The sequence below is a fragment of the Phyllostomus discolor genome, chromosome X (genome assembly GCF_004126475.2).
Source record: "Phyllostomus discolor isolate MPI-MPIP mPhyDis1 chromosome X, mPhyDis1.pri.v3, whole genome shotgun sequence".
NCBI classification, from domain to species: domain Eukaryota; kingdom Metazoa; phylum Chordata; class Mammalia; order Chiroptera; family Phyllostomidae; genus Phyllostomus; species Phyllostomus discolor.
The window spans coordinates 9619609-9644124 of NC_050198.1; the positions used below are offsets into that span (position 1 = coordinate 9619609).

A 24516-nucleotide genomic window follows, 5' to 3' on the forward strand; every position below is an offset into this window, starting at 1 on the left:
GAAAAGGGAAATGACTATTTTTTTCATGTATTCCCATGTAGTGTGAATGTACTATACCTGAGTGTATGTGTATGTCTGTACGTGTGTGTGTGTATTAGTTTTCTTAGGTCTCAGCTGTGCGATGATGGGCTAATTTTGTTTTCATCTCTATCTTTGTGTATACTGAAGAACCTGGTTAATGTCAATTTGCAGTAAATAAAATGGATACTGAAACCCAGACACACAAGGCATTTAACTTTTCCTGGAAAGCTGTAGCTATAGTTAGGATAAACCTTTACGGCTGTAAAGCTCAAATAGTTGAACCTGCCTGGGTCAGTTGCCCTCTGAATGCAATCAGTTCTTTGGCCACTGTGTCCTTAACAAAACAGTCTATGTTTTTAATGGTCAGCATTTTGCTAAGACTCGACCCAGGTTAATCAATATTCACTGATATGAGAGTTATGAGAAACTCCTGTAAAAATGAAAGGTTAACTCGACTAGAAAATCAAATGAAGGCCTCAGTGGTTTTCCTGGGTGCAGGTTGGAGAAAGAGAAGTTTTTGCTAACAAATAATGAGGTTATTACAACGTGTAGACACTAATACTTTCTTTTGTCAGAATTTTAGTGTTGGGATTTTATAATCATAATCTGTATTTTTTCTTGAAATAGAAATGAAACTTGAAGGTGTTAATGAATGTAAGAACAAAATATTACTATGTAAACTTAGTTAACTATAAACTGTTTTTTGATAACATTTAGAATTTTCTGTAATATGCACATTTATTTCTAAAAGAGTTAATTTTAATTACACACATTGATTACCTTTGATTAATCAAATGTGAAAACATTACATTTATATCCACAGCTCCTTTAGCTATCCATTACCCCAAATCTCAATTATCTCCAAGAAGTAATCACTCTGATCACTTTGATACGTGTTCTACAGACCTTTTGTGTACATTTACATACATCAGGCTGTGGCAAAAGTAGGTCTGCAGTTGTATATATGGGAAATAACGCAATAATTAATAAATAATGTAAGAATAAGCCCTGGCTGGTGTAGCTCAGTGGATTGAGCGCCATCCTGCGAACCAAAGGGTAGCTGGTTTGATTCCCAGTCAGGGCACATGCCTGGGTTGCAGGCCAGACCCCCATTGGAGGATGCATAGGAAGCAACCACACATTGATGCTTCTCTCCTTCTCTTTCTCCCTCCCTTCCCCTCTCTCTAAAAATAAATAAATAAAATCTTTCTAAAAAGAATAAACTCTGTGTTTCTCATACTCACAACTGTAAACCTACTTTTGACCTACCAGTATACTTTTACTGATGAGATATTTATTTAAAGATATAAAAGGTATTTATATATCTGCATTTGTGCCTTGCTTTATTCCAGCAATGTCTTGGATTTTTTTTCACACTAGGCTGTAAGGCCTGCCTTTTTCTTTTCATTTGCTGCATAGCAGTCCATAATATGGCTATACATAATTGTCATTCACCTCCTGATGGATATTTCGTTTGTTGCACATTTCTTAATTACAGCAACACAGCCATCTACAGATTAAGCCGTGACTCCACGGTGTACATGAGCCAGTGATTGGGCAGTCGTTCTTTTTTTTTTTTATTGTTGTTCAAGTACAGTTGGCTCCATTCTCCTGCCACCAGTTTTTCCCACCCTGCCCACCCCCACCCTCAATCCTACCCCTCTTCAGCTTTGTCCATGGGTCCTTTATACATGTTCCTTGACAACCCTTCCCCTTTTTCAGTCCATTATCCCTTCCCTTCTCCCCTCTGGTTATACTGTCAGTTTGCTCTTTATTTCCATGTCTCTGGTTCTATTTTGCTTGCTTGTTTGTTTTGTTGATTAGGTTCCAGTTATAGGTGAGATCATATGGTATCTGTCTTTCACCACCTGGCTTATTTCACTTAGCATGATGCTCACCAGTTCCAGCCATGCTGTCACGCAGTAGTTCTTGAAGTGTGGTCCCTGGGACAGCAGCATCAGCATCACAGTCAAGCTTGTTAGAGATGCAGACTCTTTGTCCCCTCCTCAGGACCTACTGACTCAGAAACTCAAAGGGTGGGGCCCAGTACTCTGCATTTCAGTAAGCCCTTCAGGTGATTCTGATGCATGGTAAAATTTGAGAAGCACTAACAGGAATATATGTGTATATATGCACAAACATATATAAATATATACACACACACACACATACATACATATACAATTAGTTCTGCTATAATGTGACATATGTGTTCCTAAACATCACTGTGCTATGGCAAATCGTACAATAGAAGCCACAAAGCTCATGGAAAAAAAGGGGTTAAGGACACAACAATCAGAAACTTTATTGGTAACACAAAACGAAATCTAGGTGCCTAGTGAAAATAGCACAGTTTTTGCCCATGTTAAATGGGTAAATGTATAAATGCTACAGTGAATGTGGTGCTTTTCCTAGAAAAGACCTGAAGTTTGCTTGTGGAAGTGGGTGCCGGAGGACTTCCAGCTAGTGAGTTACTGTGCAGTGGACGAAGGAGGGTTATGTGAAATTGGAAGGGAAGTTTTACCATCAGATGTGGCTTTTACCATGTGCAGAGAATGGAGGTAGCTGGTCCGTGTTGGGACGTGTGCATTTTGTGTATTCCTATGTGGCTTAGCTCACGTAGGTGCAGTTTTCTGCCTTCATCTAGCATTTCTTGTGAAGGAAATGGCACATGAGCAAATGTGAAATTGGAGTTCTGCCCCAGTTTTTTAATATTTTAATTTTATTAAAAATTTAAATCACAGAAACAGAATGTAGAAACAATGAGAAAATGGGGAAATGATTAGGTGGGAAAAATAGATAAACACAGCCAGGGAATGCAGTAGTCTCCATTATTATATCAACCCCTCTGACCCTTCCTCCCGCAGGAAACCAAGCTGTGTCTTTAGAGGGTAGAGGGATTGTACTCTGTTTCCGCCCACATGATTTCTCCACTCACAGAAGCCTAGATGTACCTGCAGGGCCGAGTTCCGAAAAACACTACCAATACCTTGAACCTGCTCTTCAGCCAAAGTGGCCAAAGTAACCCACGACTCGAGGTCTGCCTCCACTTCATCCTGGATCGAGTGTGGTGTGTTCAAGATACCCACTGTCTTTTAAGTGACTAAGCGTATAAGGGTGTTATGAGAACTATTGCCTTTTTGGCTTGAATTCTATGTCCTTATTGCCCCAGGTTTTCCACTAATATATCCATCATGGTGGAACAAATTTGCCTTTTCAGTAGGAGTGTTATAAGCAGAACTGACTTTATCTACATACGCTTACACATATCACACATAAATGGGCCCCGTACACCACTGAATGCTGTTTTTCACTTACCTCACTTATCTTCTTCATGTGATAACATCTTTTTGAGCTTTCTCTGTAGCAGCACTTACTACTAAATGGTATTTAAAGCATTAAGAGATGACTAAATTGTTCTCTCCAAAATGCTTGCAATGACGTACTCCCACCAACATGCTTCCTACACCCTGGACAATATTAGCTATTATCAAATTCATTGATTTTTGCTAACTCAGTAGTTACATTTCTCTTTCTTCTCCCTCCCTCTCATGTCTCTTATGTTCATATAGATATATACACACACATATGTATGGGTGTGTGTACACACACACATTTACACTGTGACAAATGTCTCCCATAAATATACTGATAGAAAGAAGAGCTGCCTTAAAAGTGAAACGGGTGGTGAGGCAGTGATGAAATGGGGAAGAAGGGACATGAAATAGATATGCAAGAAAACCTGACAAATCCTACTAAAAGGAGAGAGAAAAAGAATTCCCTTTTCATTTATTTATTTTTTTTACTCCCACCTTTGCTAAATGCAACTTAATCCACTTCATGAGATAAGATACCAAGGTGGCCCTGTTAGGATTCAATCTGTCACTCTTGCCAGTTGACGTCTCCAAAAATGCAGCTTAAACTGCTAATCCATTCACTTCAGCAAAACAGTCCTGAGGCCATCAGATTCTTCTGTTGATCAGTGCTGGGCTCCGTGGCCCCGACAAGCTGGAAAGATACAGCTGATCAGGGAGTGTGAGGGCTGCCACCTGTGAGTGTGGGGCCTCTAATAGCGAAAGCGCCAGAAATGGAGACTCATGCAGGTGTCAGATGTTTTCCTGGAAAGAGATTGGCAGTGGACATAAATGCTTCCAGTGGGTACATTACCAAGCAGGAAAGCCAGAATGATTGAGTAATTAAATCGCGTTGCTTTATGATCATTGTTCCTATTAGGAAATGCCATTGGTTTTTGGTGATATAATGTGTGAGATGAAATTTTCATATAAGCACTGTGGGTTGTATATATGTGTGTAATATATGTGCATATATACATAAACACTGTATTTTGCTGTGTATGATGTGCTGTGTGTAATGCGTACCCACATTTTTGTGCACATTATACATGGGATTATTGTACCCATTATTATACCCATGGTATGTAATTATTATACCCATGTATAATGTACATCCTTATTTTTCCCTCAAAACTTGGGGTAAAAAAGTACACATTATGCACAGCAAAACATGGGTATATATTTCAAAATCAGAACGAATTACTAAGAGTAATTCCCAATAAGAGGATGGAATATTGATATAAAGATACACAAGATATTAAAGGAAATGTAGAGATTAAGATGATGACTAGGATGTTGTCTTTCAAAGTCAGAGGCATTTTCCTTTATGTGAGAGCAGCAGGAAGAGAGAGAACTACTCTCTGGAATCATTTCTGTTTTGCAATTAGATTTTTTCACCTAGAAACCTCCAACTATGATATTATTAATATAAAGAATATATTGTACCTACAAATAAATAGAATTAACATTTCATTTCTAAATTAAGAACTGGCTTTCCTACCCTCATTTCTCACAGCATCCTGCCATGGAGGGCAGGTAGAAAGAATGTTGTAAAGCATTTTAACTGATGAAAACAACTTCCAGTCTCAAGGGGCTTTGCCTAGTGGCTCTGGCAAGAACACTGGAGAAGGCGTCTCTCTTTCTCTGTTTTTGTTACTATTCTTGAGATGACTTGCAAGTGTAGCTCCGAGGATCCACTCAGGGTGTTAAACTTAGTAGTGAGCTGCAATGCAAAGCAAAACATTTCTCCCACTCATCTCTACCCAGGGCCAGCTACATAATTTGCAGGGTGCAGTGTAAAATAAAAATATGGGGGCCCCTTGTTCAGAAAGCAAGAAAAAGTACTATTAAAGGCACTAAAATGTAAAGCTTTATCCTGCCTTCTGTGGCCTTTCCTTCTCTAGACTTGTCATTTATTAAAATTTGCCATTTAATGCTGTTCTGAGGAAAATTAAAATTTTAAATCTTCAGCATAATTTTACCATTCATCTTTATATTGTACAATGCCAGTTTTAAATGCAAATATAAGGGCTTTCAACTTGTACGTGAAATCACCGAAAGTATACAGTTTGTATTTTGTAGCTTGTACATGTGTGTATTTCGTTCTTCACTGGAACAGTACAAACGGTGCACAAAACTAACTCAGCTGTTTTTATTTCACTTCTTAATACACACACATTCTACCAACACTCTCTACTTCAGCTTATTGATGAGTGAGAAAGGACTGCAAGGAAAAGAAACTATGGCTCACTTCATCTTTCCCTTTTCTTCTCTGTCATCATTTTTGGTGTATGGGGTTGGCTAATGTACAGAAGTAATAGGAGAATGAAAGAGTTTGACAGGGTTCGCTAATCATTCATGTTTCTTAGAATGCCTATCAAAGCCAGTTCTGGTTCCGATGGAAAGAGCCCTCTGGGGCTGTCAGAACCCCCACCTGCTCGGTCCTAGATGTAACATGCTTACCCTGTACTCACTTTGAGTCTTGCTGAACTCCCACGCAGTATGGGTCTGCAAGAGTTCTGTGCTCCTGGGCAGTAACATGGATGCTTTATGCAAATGAGGCATCTAGGAACCGTGGGCACCCATATCGTGCATGGTTCCTTTGCTCACACACATGCTTCCTTGCCCCATTGGATGCTCCTTAACAAAATCACATTCAAAGATAACATTTATTTTCAAAACAGTAACAGAAGAACATGAAGTCAAGTTCAGGGTCCTTCCGCATGGGAGGCCCTGTGTGATCGCACAGGTTGTGTGTCCACGAAAGTGGCCCTTTTGGTATTGGGTAGGGAAAGCTGCTGGATAGCTGGGGGCCTCCTGCACATTTTGTGTGTGAAGGACTCCAGTCCATAGCAGGCTGGACACTGCCAGTAGTGTATCCATGCAAAATGATTTCCTTGAAACTTATGGAATGTGCTTATTTTAGATTCAGTTCAGTCAATACCATCTTAGTGACAGTTGGATCCCTTAGAGGGCCCCGACTCCATGAGTACCTTTCATATGGGCCTTTGAAACTTCAGTGCTAAAGCTGGAGCCAGGTACTTAGTATCATCAAATCAATCTCTGTATGCCTTACAATTTTGTTTCTTTGTCTTTCTCCCAGGATTTCCAGCAGGAGAGCTCCAGAAGCCTTTCTTTTGGGGAACAGAATATCCTCGGTAAGTACATGAGTAAAGAAAGCAGTTATTAACAAATAAGGAAGGACAGGCTGCTGTGGCAGAGCGTAGAAGTAAAGATCAACAACACCAATAAAACAAAAACCAAAGCAAGTGGTGGTTCGGCAGAAAGACAGCATGGAACCTGGCATGGGCTGGCCCCACTCTCACCATTTTAGGTATTTGTTTTCTGATTCTTTATACCGGGGTGTATGACTGGACAGAAAAGCCAACCAGTACACAGGTAGCTTTCATTTTTATGCATTTATTCACTTATGCATTGGCTCAAACTGCAAATATTTGGACCTTGAAGGATTGTTGGGATTTGATTTGATGGTGATGGGTCTAAAACTATTCCAGATAGAAGAAACAATGTGAGAAAAGGAAAGAAGTGTATTTATAGGGCAAAGACTCTAGTTTGGCTAGTCCAGGTGGTATATGGAGGGAAACAGTGGAAAAGAAGCCTGGAAAAGAAGGTTGATGTTTCATAAGGAGACTGGACATTCAATGGCAATAGAAAATACTGAAGTTTTTGAGCAAGTAATGATAATCAAATTTGTCTTTAGAAATATAACCTGGGTAGCTCTACAACAGTTCCAAAATTGACAGTGTCTAGAGTTAGGGATATTGGTTTAAAGGCCATTAATAGCAACAGACTGTAGACTTCATGTAATTCAGAATTTCTCTATATGTGGCAATTCTGATAATATTCATTATCAATAATATCACCGCTTTTATTATGTGCCTTTGCTTGCTCTGGTGATTTAATGCACAGAAAATTGTCTTGATTTTAGAAGTTTAGTCTTCTTGTGTTTTGGCTTGGATACATGATAATTTAAATTTGACTGACTACGGTTTTGATTTGGGCTTCCTCAGAAGCAGACCCTATGACATGGATTGAAGCACACATAGTTCTTTTGGACAGTGACACCAGGGAACAAACACCAGCAGAGGAGAGAGGAAGTGAGATGAGGGAAGGAAGCCAGTAAGTTGTGTCATAGGAGTTTTCTGTGGCTGCCATAATGAATTATTATAAACTTAATGGCTTCAAACAGTGTCACTTTATTAGCTTATTGTTCTGTAGGTCAGGAGTCCAACCTGGGTGTCACTGGGCTGAACACAAGGTGTCAGCAGGGCTGCGTTCCCTTCTGGAAGCTCCGGGGAAGAATCTATTTTCTTGACTTTCCTAGCTCCTAGAAATGGTTCACCTTCCTTGGCTTGTGGCCCTTTTCCTCCATCTTCCCAATTCGCCAAGTTGAATGTCTTTGACCATTCATCCATAGTCCCATCTTCTCCTGACTCTCCTCGTTGGCCTTCTCCTTCACTTGCAAGCACCCTTGTGATTGCATTGGGTATACCCAAACAACCCAGGATAGTCTCCCTAGTTTAAGCTCAGCTGATTAACAACCTTAATTCCCCTTTGCCATGTAATCACATATTCATGGGTTCTGATGGTTAGCACGTGAACATTTTTTGGGTGGCCATTATTCTGCCTATGACACATCTGTTACAAAGCCAGTTATCACTCTGGACAGTTGGGGCTCAGTCCTGCTGCGAGGGTGTAGAATATAGGTGATCATATCTCGGGGGCAAGAGAGCTGGGTATTTATCCTACAGCTCACCTTCTGTCATTGATTGGGGGCTTCCCCCAGGTGTATAAGCTCCCTGGTGTTACCCAGCCTAAACCAAGAGGGCTCTGGTGTCTGGAGAAAGTCCTCAAGCAATTATAGATGGTCGGTTCCACTTACAATTTTTCATCTGTACAATGGTGTTAAACTGATACATATTCAGTAGAAAATGCACTGGAAATTCTCACCTTTTCCTGAGCTAGCAATATGCTGTATGATGCTCTCTTGTGTTGCTGGGCAGCAGCAATGAGCTGCAGCTCTTCATCGGCCATGTGATTACGAGGGTAAACAATGGATAATCTCCAGTGTGTTCATCATGTGAGATGATTTTGCCCAACTGTAGACTAATGGCAGTGTTCTGAACATGGTTAAGTAGGCTAAGCTATGCTATGGGTGTTCTATATGTTAGGTGTATTAAATGCATTTTCGACTTACAATATGTTCAACTTAGGATGGGTTTATTGGGATGTAACCCCGCTGTAAATGGAGGAACATCTGTAGTTTCAGGTGCTGGCAGTTGGGAGCTGTTAGATTGGTGTGCTCAGAAATGGTCAGTGCCGAGGGGACAGGAGCAGGCATCGAGGAAACCTGCTGTAGGAAAGCAGCCTCGTTAACGTAAATGAAAATGAAAATGGTTTGTATTGCTCAAATCCATTAATATCAACCCAGGCCTCAGCTGCATAGTCTTCATGAGTGTTCAGATATTTGGAATCAATTTTCCCTATTGTTAAGATTAGAAATTAAGGTATATTTGTATAAAATCAGAGGTTTGGCCCAAATATTCGCTAAGCTCCCTTCAAACTAAAAAAGTCCTGGAATTCTTTGATTCTGCTCATCCCTAGCATTTTAACTGAGCTTCTATTATCATGGTTATATACCTGGAGACTTAGAAATAGCCTGGTTCGGTTTTGAAGGTATTGATTCAATGAATTTGTTTATTGGGTCTGTGAGATGATTTTCTGATATAGAAGTCAAAATTCTAGGAACTTAGGAAATAATATCAGTATCTATTTGTTCAACCTTCTATGGAGCCATATTGGAGACTTGAGTGGAGAGAGATTTGCATTTTTTCCCTAAAGAGTTCATTGTCTGCACTGAAACCATCCCTCTTCTGTTAAGGTTGGCATTGGAAATACGGAGATGCTGGCCTCATGGGGATCTCAGTCCAGTGAGATGGATTCCCACACATGTGTCTGATCTAGATGAATAGCATTCAGAACCAGCTACTGCTTATCCTTTCTGCTTCCACTGGTCAGCTTAGCCGTCCCCTGAGTGTTGGGTCTAATTATGGGTAAACTGGAAAGCTGAATTGTTGTCAGAGGAGAGAATCGGGATTTTAATTGGCCTAAGACAACATATCCCAAAGTGTGTGTTCCATGAAGTAGTAAGAGAGGGAAGTCATCCTCCCCTTCCTTTTGTTTGGAGAATCACAATACTTAGCAGCATAAAAATTCCTAAGAAGCTCTCTAAGAAAGAAATTTATTTAAATGTATTTAACCCAGAGGTTACTAAAATCCATCTTTCTCTGTGTTTTAAGAAATGCTGCTCTGGAACTCATGACTAAAGAAAAAGAGTTGAAAGAACTTGAACCTCATAACTTCATATTTCTTGAAAGAAAATGAAGGTGGCAGAATGATTTACTATATTTGAGGGGGGTTGCGAGGGTGTTCAGCTAGAGACTACACTAGACCAATGGATAGAAGAAATAGGAAAGAGGTTTCAGGTTAACATTAGGGAGAGCTGTTTTATTGAGAACCACCCGAAGAGAGAATGGGCCACCTGAGAAGGGAGATGACCTCCTGGTTATAGAAAATGCCGAAGGAGAAGTCTGAGGACCGTTTGAATGGGTTTTTGTAGAGGGGGCCTACGCCTGAGCTAAAGAATAGAACTAAATGACCTTAAAGATGCTTCCAACACTGGGATTTCTGTGAATTTACATTTCAGGCATAGAATAGCCCTGACTTGATGACTGCTTGAGGTCGGGGTTGCTCCAGGCGGCAGTGCAGTTGCTTCCCTGTTGACAGCAAACCCTGTGCACTTGTTAAATCCATCGGGTAGTAAGAACAGCAGAGAAACTGAGTGGATAGGAAAATTGTCATCTTTGCCCTTTTAGTTTTGGAAGGCTAGATTTTCTCTTCAGGAGTCTTCTTATTGTGGCCAGCCAGTCACATTTTAAAAGGCATAAAGCTTACTTATTTTTACAACATGATAATTTAAATAATGTTCATTGATAAAATGGAAGATGCGAATTTAGTATCTTGAAACGTTATCATTGTAAAGCTTAGTCATGTAAAATTACCCCTTTGTCTCTTGTCCAAAGGATTTTAATTATGTGCCTGAGAGTTGGAACTTACAATGATTCAATCATTTTCTGAATTCTCTATAACCCTATGCAAACAGGAAGCTGATTGGAGCAGTCCCTCCTAAGGGACATTTGCTGAGGAATAGTTGTTAGAAACCTCCATTGTTCATTTCTTAAATTCATCCTGTCAACAGCATTGACCAAGGCTTGTAGAGGTTTTAATATGATTCTCAGGGCTGACAGGTCTAGAAAAATGCAATGTTACAGGCTGCACAGTGATAGCTACTGCTGCAAAAATTAGCAGTATGTAAAATTACAAGTTTGTCCCGCACTGCTATGATAGCTCTATGATTGAAATGCATAATTTTACTCTTACTTCTTTAATGAAGGTTTGCAATGATGGAAAAACAGTAGGAAGCATTTTTTTTCAAATGCAAATTACCTTGCAGGAAAGAAATAACAAAGGAAAGAATTTCCACCAAGGGGAAAAATTAAATCTTACAGCACTTCCTTGGGTATAGTTGAGACAAACAATTAGCATGTTAAGAATCATTATGTCCCATAATAACTGTTGCTTCAAAAATTGTCGTTCCTTCCACTTATGGGTCCTACCTATTTGCTGGGTTACTTTGATGTTGCATGTCAGGAAGCAACTGTGAAATATTTTTAGCATGATTGCAAATCTCAGGAAATATCCTCATAACAAGAATTTTAAGTTGTTTATAATCCTCATCCACACATTAAATAACTAAAATAAGTTACATGTCAATCTGTCACTTGCAGGAAATGATAAAGTCAATCAGTTAGTTAAATTGTTGTTGCTTTTCACTATGTACGAGGTACAGAGAATTTAGCAGCAATCAGGTAGATAAGGGTTTGATCTTTGTGGAACTTAAAGCTGAGACAGAAGATCCCAGACACATTTATGGAAGGCCCCTTATTGCTTTCTTCACATATCATTAATATGCCTCTGTTTCAGTTATCTATTTCTGTGCAACAAAGCACCACTGAGCAACCACTCTTGTCACATGATTCTGCAATTTGGGCAAGACTCAGCCGAGACAGCTTGTCTCTGCTCCATCTGGTGTTTGTTGGCTAGGGCAACTTAAGTAGGACCAGAGGATCTAAGATGGCTTCGCTCACATGTCTGGTGTCCTGGTTGAACTGGCTTGGAGTGGCTGGGGCCTGGCTGGGCCCCCCGCTTAAGATTTTGTTTATTTATTTTTAGAGGGAAGGGAAAGGAGGAAGACAGAGAGGGAGAGAAACACTGATGTGAGACAGAAACATGGACTCTCGTACGTGCTCTGATTGGGGACTGAACCTGCAACCCAGGCATGTGCCCTGACCAGAATCCAACCGGCAGCCTTGCAGCTGGGCCTCTCTTGCTTTAAAAGAAGTCTCTCAGCTTTTGGTGTTTCTTGCTTGCTTCATTAGGCCTTTGAGTCTACATAGGATTAGTTGAACTTCTTTACATTGGAGTTGACTTCCAAGGGGGGGAAATTTGAGGCTACAAGTTCTGTCAAGGGCTAGGCTCAGAAGCCACATTCAGCCCCTTATGTTGCATTCTGTTGGTCATAGCAAGTACTGAAAGGAAAAGGAAATCCAGATTCAAGGGAAAGGAAATACAGAGTCTGGCACAAATAATACCCCCATTTTTATGCTAAAATCTGCAACATAACAATATCACACTCAGTCACACCACATGACATATTAGGTGAAATGTTCAAATGAAAACTATAAATTATTATACCTATATTATTGTCCTACCAACCACACTCAAACAGGCCTTACCTCTGCCGGACCCTGTAGATGGCCTCTTGATGGTAGGGGGTGGGCACTGCATTCAGGGTGTTAGGAATTGTCAGTAGTCACCCTTGTTGATAATCTACCACATGCATCTTCAGAGGTGAAGCGAAATGATAAAAATGCCTCTCCCAAATCTGGTTAAGGCTTCACAGTCTTTGCCATTCACTCGTGAGCTTGTCTGTCACGGAAGCGGAGGAATGTGACTCCTTTTGACAGCAGAGTGATCCCTTTTAATCTCGGCTCTATTCCTTTTTTATGACTACATTTGGAAAACAATTTAACTTCTGCGACTATAGTGATTTTTCAACAGGTTCTCAGATAAAAAATAAATGGTATGTTTACTGACAGGATCTTTTTAAACCCTGCCACTGCTTTGGGTGTTTATAAATATAAACTACAGCCAGAGCTGATATAGAATTCTAGAAACCTTAGGGCTGGAAGGGACTTGAGAAACCATGTCTTTTACAGGGTAGGAGAAATAAGGCCCACACATGGTCATAATGACAACGTTAGAATTTGTATTTTCTTTGTCCATTTCTACAAGAAGTTTCGAGTTTCTGTAGTTTTGTGGTTATTAGATTATTTCCATGGTTACTAGAAAACAGATTATCTTGGCTTGTCATTGAAAACGAATGAAAGGATTATGCTCTGAGATTCATGCTTATAATTTTCTCCAAATTATATATTTATGTTGTAGATCTCTGAGTTATGGCGCTATAGGAGTAATTGTCGGACACGAATTTACACATGGGTTTGATAATAATGGTAAGTACTGATTCACTGGATAAGCTGCTGCTTTTAGGATAATGTTAACTATATGGATGTTAATTCTTGCTATTACTTTTGCACAGTGGCATCACCATAGATTGAAGATTATCCAATGCAGTATGATTGCTGATTGAAAACTTTCCCCCATGTTTTGCAGTGATAGCTTTCAATAAATACATCATTGTTCCCGCTAGTGATAAAATAGGATGATGAAAAAAATGACCTTGTAATTTCAGTGAAGTGAGCTTTGCATTTAGATCATAATTGCTGTAGCTGCCACAATAATTATAGGAATTACTGTGTAGCTTCCTCCCTTTGTCATTTCTTTATTCACCATCTCGAGATGCTCTCCCTGGAGGTGCGAGCTGTGCTCTGAGGAGGATGGTACATGCTGCCAAATTAGGCCTCAGTGAGTTAGGGATCTGGGGCTTGGCTGACTGGTTCCTTCATACTATTTCAAGGATTATGCAATGCTTAATCTGTTTTTGTCTATGCTGGCATAGATTCAGATTTTTACAAAGGTTACACTTCCCTAATACTGCAGAGTATAGAATATGCTATGTACCCTGATGACATTTAAGCAAAAGGAAAGAGCAGACTATGGTGTAAATGAAAGAAATGATCAGTCTTTGAGTGTTATCATCATTTTAAATGAACACTCCTTTTTCCTTGAACTTTGGAATATTCTTGGAGAGCTGTGTGAAATCTCTAAAACTTGCCAATTAGCAGCACATCGTGATCACACCTATAACTACACAAAGATTTACACAAGGACTCAAGACCCCAGCTGGTGCAAGGTGATATTTAATAGAGGGAACTCTTTCTTCCGTGTCTGTGGTATCTCCAGCATTCTTTTCTGGATGCCTTCCCAGAGCCAGAGACCCTTCTGGTTCTTCTCTTTCTGGACAGTTCTTCTGGTGCTCCCACTAGCCAGCCCTTTCTTAATCACACAGATTTGGTGCTCACCTGGTCTCCCCTCCGTGTTAAAATATAGCTACCTTGTAGTCATCTGAATCCCCAGAGCTATACCTTCTGTATTTGCATGCTTGGTTTATCCCAGAAGATAATCGTAGCTAAGAAACAAAAGGCAGCAGTGGTCTCTTGGTTCTGGGCCTTTCGTCCCAGGAAATTTATGTACTGTTCTCCCTCAGTCTCTTAGAGGCCTTGAGGATTATTTCTCAAAGGAGAAAACCTAATGATGGCAATTTCCCTCTGTAATCAGTACTTAGAACAGCGCATTGCACATATAAGGGCATGCCCAATAACTATTTAATAATTGGTTGGCTAGTGGGTGGAGGACAGCGAGTCTGTGTTCTCCCAGGAGGGTGGTAGTGGCATCCAGCCTATAGAACAGCTTTGGATTGCTCCCATTAACACCTTTGCTTAGGGAACTTTCTTATATGCCCAACAGAGTTCTCTGCATAATTAAATTTAAACTATTAGTAACCTTGAGTGAGTATAGAAGATAGTTCAGATACACCCAAACATTTTTGGAAGGTTATAGAGAAAGTGAAGAGTGAGCCTGTAGCAAAAAAGCATGTATTAACTACTGTTTTTTGCCATTTATAATGTGCACTTTTTGACCCAAATTTTTTTAGGGAAAAATAAGGATGTACATTATACATGGGTATAATGATTACATACCATGAGTATAACAATCCCGTGGATAATATGCACAAAAATGTGGGTGCACATTACACACAGCAAAATATGGTAATCTTTTTTTTTTTGTTATGTTCTGGAGATTTCCATTCTTGTTCCAAGTTCTCTTTTTAGAGCAACCTTCCTTGTCAAAGCAGGACAGATGGCCCTTCCATCCACACTGATGGCTGTGGAATGATTCATAACACAGGTTTTATGTGTCTCTCAGTTCCTGGCAACTTGGGAAACACGCTCCTATCAGGCTGAGTCAGGAGCTGTCGTTGCAGGGTGTGAGTGACTCATTGGGGCTGTTCCTATGGATCATTTGGAATCTCACCGGTAGTGGTGCTCCAGCTCCCTCCATGGGCTTTCTGAATGAAGCCATTTCATTTCAGAACCCACAGAACATTTTGGGTCAGATCAAGTGAAAATAAAGAATCCAAGCTTGGTGAAGAATGGTAGCATGCCAGAAATGGATGAATCTTATTATTAAAATGCTCTTTGTTGCTGAGAAGGAAAGAACTTTTGCAAACCTGTTTCTCCTTTTCCCACTTTTTACAATTGACCTGTGATGCTGGAGAGAAGGTGGGAGTTGCTGTCAAGAGCAGTGCTTGTTGCTGGGACTGCTTATCAAGGCGATGGATAGGGAAGGTGAAGAAATGAATTGCAGTGAATAACACAAACACCTTTTAACTTTTTTCTTGTTAGGTAGAAAATACGATAAAAATGGAAACCTGGATCCTTGGTGGTCTCTGGACTCAGAAGAAAAGTTTAAGGAAAAAACAAAGTGCATGGTAAACCAGTATAGCAACTATTACTGGAAGAAAGCTGGCCTACATGTGAGTATAACTGCGGTGAAGAGGGCGTGTCGTGGGTCCTTTTTCTTGTTTATACATTAGCTTGCTTTCCAGGGGCATCCAACCTTTTGGCGTCTCTGGGCCACACTGGAAGAAGAAGAGTTGTCTTGGGCTGCACACTGAATACACAAACACTAATGAAAACTGATGAGCGAAAAAAAAAAAGGTTTTAAGTAAATTTACAATTTTGCATTGGACTGCATTCATAGCCACCCTGGGCTGGGGTTGCACAGCCCTGCACCATTTGGTTCCCAGGCCACCAGCTCAGTCTCCCACGGGAACTTGTTAGGAATGCAAATTCTTTTTTTCTCCCCAATTCACTCACATTTCCGTAGGAAGATTGTGACAAGACGTGCTGTGTTTTGGGGAGTAGTTGAAGTCCAAGTCTACAGTGGTTCAAGGGACTTTCGGTATTAACTGAAAAAAGCATGGATTTATATTGCAGTCATTTGGTAGCCACAGGGTGGTAAGGGACAGATTCTACCTTTTTGTCCTGAACAAGCCATCTAGTCACCCAGAGTTTGTTTGTTTGTTTGTGTTTGTTTGCTTGTTTGTTTTGGATGCTGAAACAGAACAGCAGCCTAATAAAAACTCTTACCCATCTCCTGTAATGACTAGATGAATTTATGTAGGTTTTTACCATATATTGTACAAATATTTCCATGAAAAAATGTCCAGGGTGTGCTCCCACCCTAGCCAATACTCACAATGATCAAGAACCCAGCTAAACCGTTCTTTCAACTGGTAGAATAGCAGTAGTGTCAAGGCAGCTGCTGCTAGGAGAATCAGTAGCTTTATTTATTTTTCCCTTAAAATTTTTAAATTCAATGTATTTAAACTAAATACAAAACAAACAAAACCCAGTTCATTTATTTCCCCTACCTCCACCCTCTGCCTGTGGCAGCCACCAATCTGTTCTCTTTAATTATGAATTCAGTTTCATTTTTTAAGATTCTACATATAAGTGAGATTATATGCTATTTATCTTTCTCTGTATGACTTATTTAATGTAGCATAATACCCTCTAGGTCCGTCTACATTGTTGTAAATGTCCAGATTTCATTCTTTTTGATGGCTGAGTAGTATTCCGTCGTGTGTGTATCACATCTTACTTATTCATACATCATCAGTGGACACTTTGGTTGTTTCTGTATCTTGGCTGTTGTAAATAATGCTGCAGTGAATGTGGGGTAAAGATGTCTTTTTGAATGAGTGTTTTCATTGTTTTCAGTTACACCCCCAGAAGTGGTATTGTTTTTAATTCTGGGGTGGCAGGAACCTTCATACCATTTCCTATAGTAGTTACATGAATTTACATTCCCACCAAAAGTACACAAGGGCCAACACTGGTTAATTCTTGTCTTCTTTGTAATAGCAATCTCACAGGTGTGAGGTGCTAGCTCATTGTGCTCTTGATTTGCATTTCCCTGATGATTAATGATGTTCAGCGTCTTTTCCCGTACCTGTTGCCCATCTATGTCTTCTTTGGAAAAAATGTTCAGATCCTCTGCCAATTTTTTAAAAATTAAATCATTTGGTTTTTTTTGCTATTGAGTTGTATGAGTTCTTTGTATATTTTGGATATTAGCCCCTTAACTGGTATATGATTTACAATTATATTCTTCTATTCAGTAGGTTTCCTTTTTATTTATTTATGGTTTCCTTTGCTGTGCAGAAGCTTTTTAGTTCACTGGGGACCCACTTGTTCATTTTTGCTTTTGTTGCTTTTGCTGTCAGATTTTAAAAAATCATTGCCGACACCTATGTCAAGGGGCTTACTGCTTTCTTACTTCTAGGAGTGTTATGGTTTCAGGTCTTATATTCAAATATTTAATCCATTTTGAGTTCATTTTTGTTTGTGGTATAAGGTGGTGGTCCAGGTTCATTCTTTTGCATGTGGCTGTCCAATTTTCCCAACTATTTGAAGAGAGTGTATTTTCCCATTGTATATTCTTGGCTCCCTTGTCATAAATGATTTGACCATGTATGCGTGGGTTTATTTCTGGACTCTATTCTGTTCCAGTGATCTACTATTTTAGTTACTATAGCTTTATAATATAGTTTGAAATCAGGGAGTTTGATGCCTCCAGCTTTGTTCTTCTTTCTCAAGGTAGTTTTGGCTAGTTGGGGTTTTTTGTTGTTCCATACAAATTTTATGATTGTTCCATACAAATTTTATGATTGTTCCATGTCTGTAAACAATACCATTGGAATTTTGATAGGGATTGCATTGAATCTGTATTTTTGCTTTCAATAGTATGGACATTTTAACAGTATTCATTCTTCTAAACCATGAACATGTAATATCCATTAATTTGTATCTTCTTCAGTTTCTCTCATGCATGCCTTGCAGTTTTCAATATATAGTCTTTCACCTCCCTATTTGAATTTATTTCTAGGTATTTTACTCTTTTTGATGCAATTGTAAATGGGATTATTTTCTTAATATCTTTCTGATATTATTGATATAAAGAAACTCAACAGATATTTTTTTGTGTTTCGTATCCAGCAACTTTACTGAATTTGTTTACTACTTCTTTTTTTTTATGGAGTCTCTAGGGTTTTCTAATATATAGTGTATATATATTTTCATATATAATATCATGTCATCTGCAAATAGTGACAGTTTTACTTCTTCCTTTGTAATTTGGATGTCTTTTATTTTTTTCTTGCCTACTTGCCCTAGTTGGGATTTCTCATATTATGTTGAATATAAGTGGTGAGGGTGGATGTCCTTGTCTTGTTCTTGGTGTTAGAGGAAAAGCTCTCAGCTTTTCGCCATTGAGTATTATGTAAGCTATGGATTTGCTATATTACAGCCTTTGTTATGTTGAGCTATGTTCCCTCTTGAACAACTTTGTTGACAGTTTTTCATCATAAATTGATGTTAAATTTTGTTACATGCTTTTTTTGTACATACGGAGGTGATGATACTGCTTTTATTCTTCACTTTGTTAATGTAGCATATCACATTGATTGATTTGTGGATGTTGAACCATTCTTGCATCCCTGGAATAAATGCTGTTACTCGTGGTCTATGAGCCTTTTAATGTACTGCTGAATTTTGTTTGCTAATATTTTGTTGAGGATTTTCTCATCTATGTTCATCAGGGACATTGGCCTGTAATTTTCTTTTATTGTGGCATCCTTGTCTGGTTTTGATATAAGTGTAATGCTGGACTCACAAAATGTTTGGAAGAATTCTCTCCTCTTCTATTGTTTTGCAAGAATGTGAGAAGAATTGGTAATAATTCTTATTGACTATTTGGTAGAATTCAGTAAAGCAGCCTAGTTCTGGACTTAACATTTCTTGGGAGGTCTTTGATCACTAATTCAATGTCCTAGTAGTCAATCTCTTCATATTTTCTATTTCGTCATGATTCAGTCTTTGTCAGTTGTATGTTTCTAGGAATTTACCTGTTTTTCCTAGGTTGTCTAATTTGTCGGCATACAGTTGTTCATAGTAGTCTCTTAGATTCTTTTTTATCTCTGTGATATGAGTTGTAACATCTCTTTCATTTCAGATTTGATTTGAGTTCTTTTTTTCTTGCTGAGTCTAAATAGTGGCTTGTCAAGTGTGTTTATCTTTTCAAAGAACCATATCTTAGCTTCATTTATCTTTTCTACCATCTTTTTAATCTGTATTTCATTTATTTTGCCTTTAATCTTTATTTCTTCCCTTCTACTAACTTTGTGCTTCATTTCCTCCTTTATCTAGTTCCTTTATGTGTACAGTTAGGTTGTTAGAAATGAAAATTCTTGGGGGTGGGGCCTAATAGTCGCTCTCGTCGCAAGCTTTCTAGTGTTTCTGATACAAAGTAAAGTTTGAGAACCACAGGCCTAAACATTAGTTTGTTTTCCTAGATTTGGATTAATGTAGAATAATGTGGAAAATCCTATGGCAAAGATCAAAAATAAAATTTTTAGAAATCTACACTCCATTTCCTTTTAAAATGTTTCCTTCCATACTACTGCTTAGGTTTGTTTCTTTTGTTTGTTTGTTTCTGGCTTGGAGAACAGATTTAAAAAATTTTATTGTTTATTCTATTATAGTTGTCCCAATTTTTTCCCTTTTGCCCCCTCCATCCAGCCCACCCCCTCTCCCACTGTGAATCCCCTCTTCATTTAAATTATTGAAATAAAACCTCATTAATTTGAACTAATGACTCAGAATTGGTCAAGAGTTCTTAGTTTTAGAATTCTCGACAAAATAAATGTACTTTTAAAATGTTTATTTTCTATTATATGTATATATATAAACCTTCATAAAGGCACAGATGAAATTTTATGCATCTGTGTGTGTGTGTGTGAAATTTTACCCCTTTTTGGCTTTTACTGCCACCTCCTTTCCTTTTCATTCTCATCATTCTTTACTTACCCACCTGTAATCCATCTTAATAACCCTGGTACACTTTTTCTCATGCTCATAGAGACACACACACACACCCCTTTAGCTCATTGTTTTCAATGGCTGCCTAAACGTTCGCAGTGTGAATGTACTAGAGCATATTCAACTAACCTCTTGTTGAAGGGTTACACTTTGCCTCCAATTATTTTTATTGCACATATACTTTTATTATGCACGTATTCTTTTTCCTTATGGGATAGGTAGTTCCTGCTGTACCACCACGTTATAATAGTTTATATTTCCACCAGTTATGTATGAAAGAGCATTTATTTATTGCGTTATTTTGTCAGTTTATGAGAATTTTTTGACTGCTGTTTAAAGATTTTATTTATTTTATTTTTAGACAGAGGGGAAGGGAGAGAGAAAGGGAGGGAGAGAAACATCAATGTGTGGCTGCCTCTCACGCACCCCCTTCTGGGGACCTGGACCGCAACCCAGGCATGTGCCCTGACTGGGAATTGAACCAGTGACCCTTTGGTTCACAGGCTGGCACTCAATCCTGAGCCACACCAGTTAGGGCCTTTTAAACTATTTATAGATGTTTAAATTGTGTCCATTATTTACATTATAGTATTTCCCTCCAAATATATTACTTATCCATTTGACTTTGTATATGATATCTTTTGACATAAAAATCAAACATTTCTGTATTAAGAAATGGTTTCTATATTTCCATTCTAATCATATTTGTAGTCTCCTGGCTTTTCTGAGAAGGTTTTTGTTGTTTTGTTATTTTCCATTTAAATCTTCATGCATGTGACACTTATTTTTCTGTGGAGTTTAATATGAGAATTCACTTTTATTTTCTTCCAAAAGGATAGCCAATTGATCTAGCATCATTGATTAAAAGACTTTTTTTTCCCCCTCACTGAGCTGAACGTTGGTCAGTTATTAGAATCTCAGTCAAGTATGAGAATCTCATATATCCTGAGATAACTTTCTGTATTATATATTCTGTTCTCCTGATCTATTTGTTGATTTCTACACCAAAGCCTTATTACTGTGGGTGTATGCATTGTTCTGATGTCAATACAAGCTCTCCCTCACTGTTCTTTTATATTCTTGGCCATTCTCAGGCAAATATACCTCTGTATGTACTCCAAAATCATTTTACCCATTCTTCTCCCCCCACCCCCGCCCATGGAAAATTCCATAGGATTATAAGTTAAATAACATTAAATATATGGAATTAAATTTTATAATGTAATTTCATTCAAGAACATGGTATGCTTTCCCACCTGTTTGATTTTCGTTTTAGGTTTTCAAATATGATTTTATAAATTTCTCTATATAGTTTCTCTCTCATACATTGTTTTTATTTCAGTTGCCTTTTCTTTATTTTGTTGGTTTGATCAAGTTAGTTTTCGTGCCCTTTCCCCCACTATATAATTTTTTCTTGTAGTTTTCCATTTCATTTCCTGTTCCAGCTTCCCTAATTGTAAGACAGAAATTTGTCTCATTGTATTTGACAATAAGAGACCGATAAGGAAGACTTGTTTAAAGTTTATGGATCTGTAAGAAGACCCTCCTGTAAACCACACATGCACACACTGTATGCTCCTAATTTGTCTATTCAAGGGCACAGTACCTAAGAGAAGCAGACCACACGGAATTGGAAATTGGAGTACATCAGTAGTATATCTTCACATGGTTTCCCCAGGGCCTCTTGGTTCCTTAACTAAGCACATGTGCCTTCCTGATATCTCACTGGGGCTGGGAAAGCACCCAAACCCTTGTTGTGCTATAGTTATTATACTTTTGTTTTTTTTCACCATTGCAGAAGTATTTAGGTAAAAAAAATCAGTGTACTTTGAAAGGCATTGTTGTTTATAAACACTGACTTGGTTCTCCCGATTTTTAAACTATTTGTGGAGGCCAGACCTCTCTGCCTGAATCATTCTTTGCAGTGAATTGGGAAGAGCTCAGTGGAGAACCACAGAAGCAGACTGTTAGCAGGTGTCAAATCCTGAGAAGTAAAAGTAGGGCCATATGGTTGACTGAAGTGGTCCTGAGTAGGGGGAGCCAGAAGGATGAGGTACTCCCCAAACCTCTAGTTTAGGCTAGGGGAACAAGGAAGGAGGTTAAATATGAGCATGAGTGGATATAAAGAGAAGCACCAGAGTCTATAGTAGTTGAGACTTGAGAAGGTAGAATGTTATGGAGCAAAGGCTGTGGTGACAGACTGCTTGCACTTGAATCCCTGTGAAATGTGAGCAGTTCAGTTAATAATTTTGTCTTAGCTAGATTCACTAGAAGTAGAGCCCAAGAAGGGGTTTCTTGGGTAAGTGATTTATTGTGGAGGTTGTTTCAGGAGAGACCTATAAGAGGGTGAGGAAAACACACTGGTTTCAGAAGTTTGGCCTCAGCCTCAGCCTGATCCCATAGAGGTGACTGGAGCATGAATTGTACCACAAAAATTGTTCAGCCCAGGGTAGGGGCTGTTCTAACTGCATGTCCGTCGGCTACTGAGAGGTGGGGTATCACCTCCCAAGAATCTCCACATGACCTAAGCCAAGCTTAATCTTCCTGAGCTGGCAGCAGGTGCAGGAGTAGACATACAGTCCTGGTAGGAAAGGAGATCTGGTGTGTCACCACCAATGGCATGTGTTACACCCTCTGAGCCTTAGATTCCTCATTTGTTAAGCGAGGGTGGTGACAATAGCACTTACCTTGTAGGACTGTAGTGAAAGAATGTGTGTAAAGCAGGAGTGGTAACTTTTGGGGACTGAAGCCAAGAAGGTCCTGGGTGGTTACAGAGATGAGTGTTATCTGAAGATTTGTTTTCATTCATCAGTATTGCCAGTACCTGGGTGACTGGGCTAGCTTGAAACTAAAGGGTTGATAGGATCCTTGGCTTGAAGGTTTAGAGCAGGGTGTGTTGTTTCCTGTTGCTGCTATAGCAAATCACCGCAAACTTAGTGATTTGAAATGATACAAATTTATTATTGGATAGTTCTGTATGTTTGACTCAGGTCTCAGTGGGCCAAAATCAAGGTGTCACCAAGGCTGCTTCCTTTTCTAGCTGCTCTCGGGGAAGATCTGTTTCTTTCCCTTTTCCAGCTTTTAGAGGCCACCCACATTCCTTGGCTCATGGCCCTTTCCATCTTCAAAGCCAGCAATGACAGGCCGAGTCTTTTCACGTTGCAACACTGAGACCGTCTCTCTCCTGACTTCCTCTTTCTCTATTGAAAAGGGCCCTTGTAATTACATTGGACCCGCTTGGACAATGCAGGCTAATGTCTTCATTCTAACCTTAATCATATCTTAGAAGTTTCTCTGGCCACATAGGTAACATTTTCACACATTCCAGGGATTAGGACATAGACATCATTTGGCAGGAAGCATGATTCTGCCTCCTAGGCAGGGATGGGCAAACTGTCTCTGTAAAGGGCCAGATAGTAAATAATGTAGGCTTTGGGGACTGAAAGGTCTCTATTGCAGTTACTCAGTCCTGCCACGGTGGTGACAAAGCAACCACAGACAACATGTACACACATGGGCATTGCCGTGTTGCAGTAAAGCTTGAATTATGAGCACTGAAATTTGAACTGCATATAATTTTCACGTGCCACAAAATACCGTGCTGCTTTTGATTCCCCTCCCTCCCCCAGTGACTGAAAAGTCCAAAATCCAGTCTTACCTTGCAGCCGGCACAAACACAGCAGCAGGTTGGCTTTTGGCTTTGGGGCTGTATTGGTTTAGATTCTTTGTCCTAGCCTGTTTAAGGGTTTAAGGAACAATCTTCAACTATTTGGAAGAATGTCTTCACCATGCTTGGCCGGTTATCATACATATTGCAAACCTTGCTCTTGTGGTGTGTGCTACTTCTGTTTGATTTTTGTTCCCCGTGAGAACTACCTTCCTTTTAATTTTTCATGGAAATTGCTGAAGGTGAAATGGTGATGGTTGGTGTGGAGCTCTTGTTCCCATGTGATGGTAAATTTTTGGAAACACAAGCACACTATAAACAATACTGCCATTATGCAAGCTAATCCAATAATGTAATCTGTATATTGACATTTCTATTTTTTCCCCGTTAAACTAGAGTCACTCAGAATATTTTTAACATTTTATTGGAGCTGGCTAAATGGGTGAGAACAAAGATGTGGGGGAGAAAGAAATGTGTTGCGTAATAAAATAGAAATGATTATATTCAGGAGTACCTTGCTGGGGTTAGTTTCTGATCATAACACATTGTATTATATATACCTCTTATTTATTGAATGTAATTTCCTCTTTAAAACGTGGCACTTTTTCTTGCTATCTTAGTTATATCTCTTGCTGAATGATAGTGTTGACTGCAAAATACTATTTTTTTTTGTTAGGTGAAGGGGAAGAGGACCCTGGGAGAAAATATTGCTGACAATGGAGGTCTGCGGGAAGCTTTTAGGGTATGTACTGCAACAGTTGCTCTGGTTTAAAAAATTAAGCTCTAAAACACCATATGGGTGCACCTCAATTCACACCACAGACATGTTCTTGAGGATTAAGATTTCTGTAAATTCTGTGAATTTCTGCAATTAGTATTATATTTTGCCATTGACTCTATTATACTCTGTTATATAGAGCTACATTTC

At 39.1% G+C, this 24516-nt stretch overlaps 1 protein-coding gene across 2 annotated transcripts in view; it reads left to right on the forward strand.

Moving 5' to 3' along the window:
• Positions 1–24516, forward strand: part of PHEX (phosphate regulating endopeptidase homolog X-linked) — a 168325-nt gene that overhangs the window by 134757 nt on the left and 9052 nt on the right. For both annotated transcript variants that reach the window (XM_028522759.2, XM_036016337.1), the window contains 4 exons: positions 6478–6532; positions 12963–13030; positions 15383–15513; positions 24265–24330. In XM_028522759.2, the coding sequence (XP_028378560.1) occupies positions 6478–6532; positions 12963–13030; positions 15383–15513; positions 24265–24330 (320 nt within the window). The remainder of the gene's footprint in view (positions 1–6477; positions 6533–12962; positions 13031–15382; positions 15514–24264; positions 24331–24516) is intronic.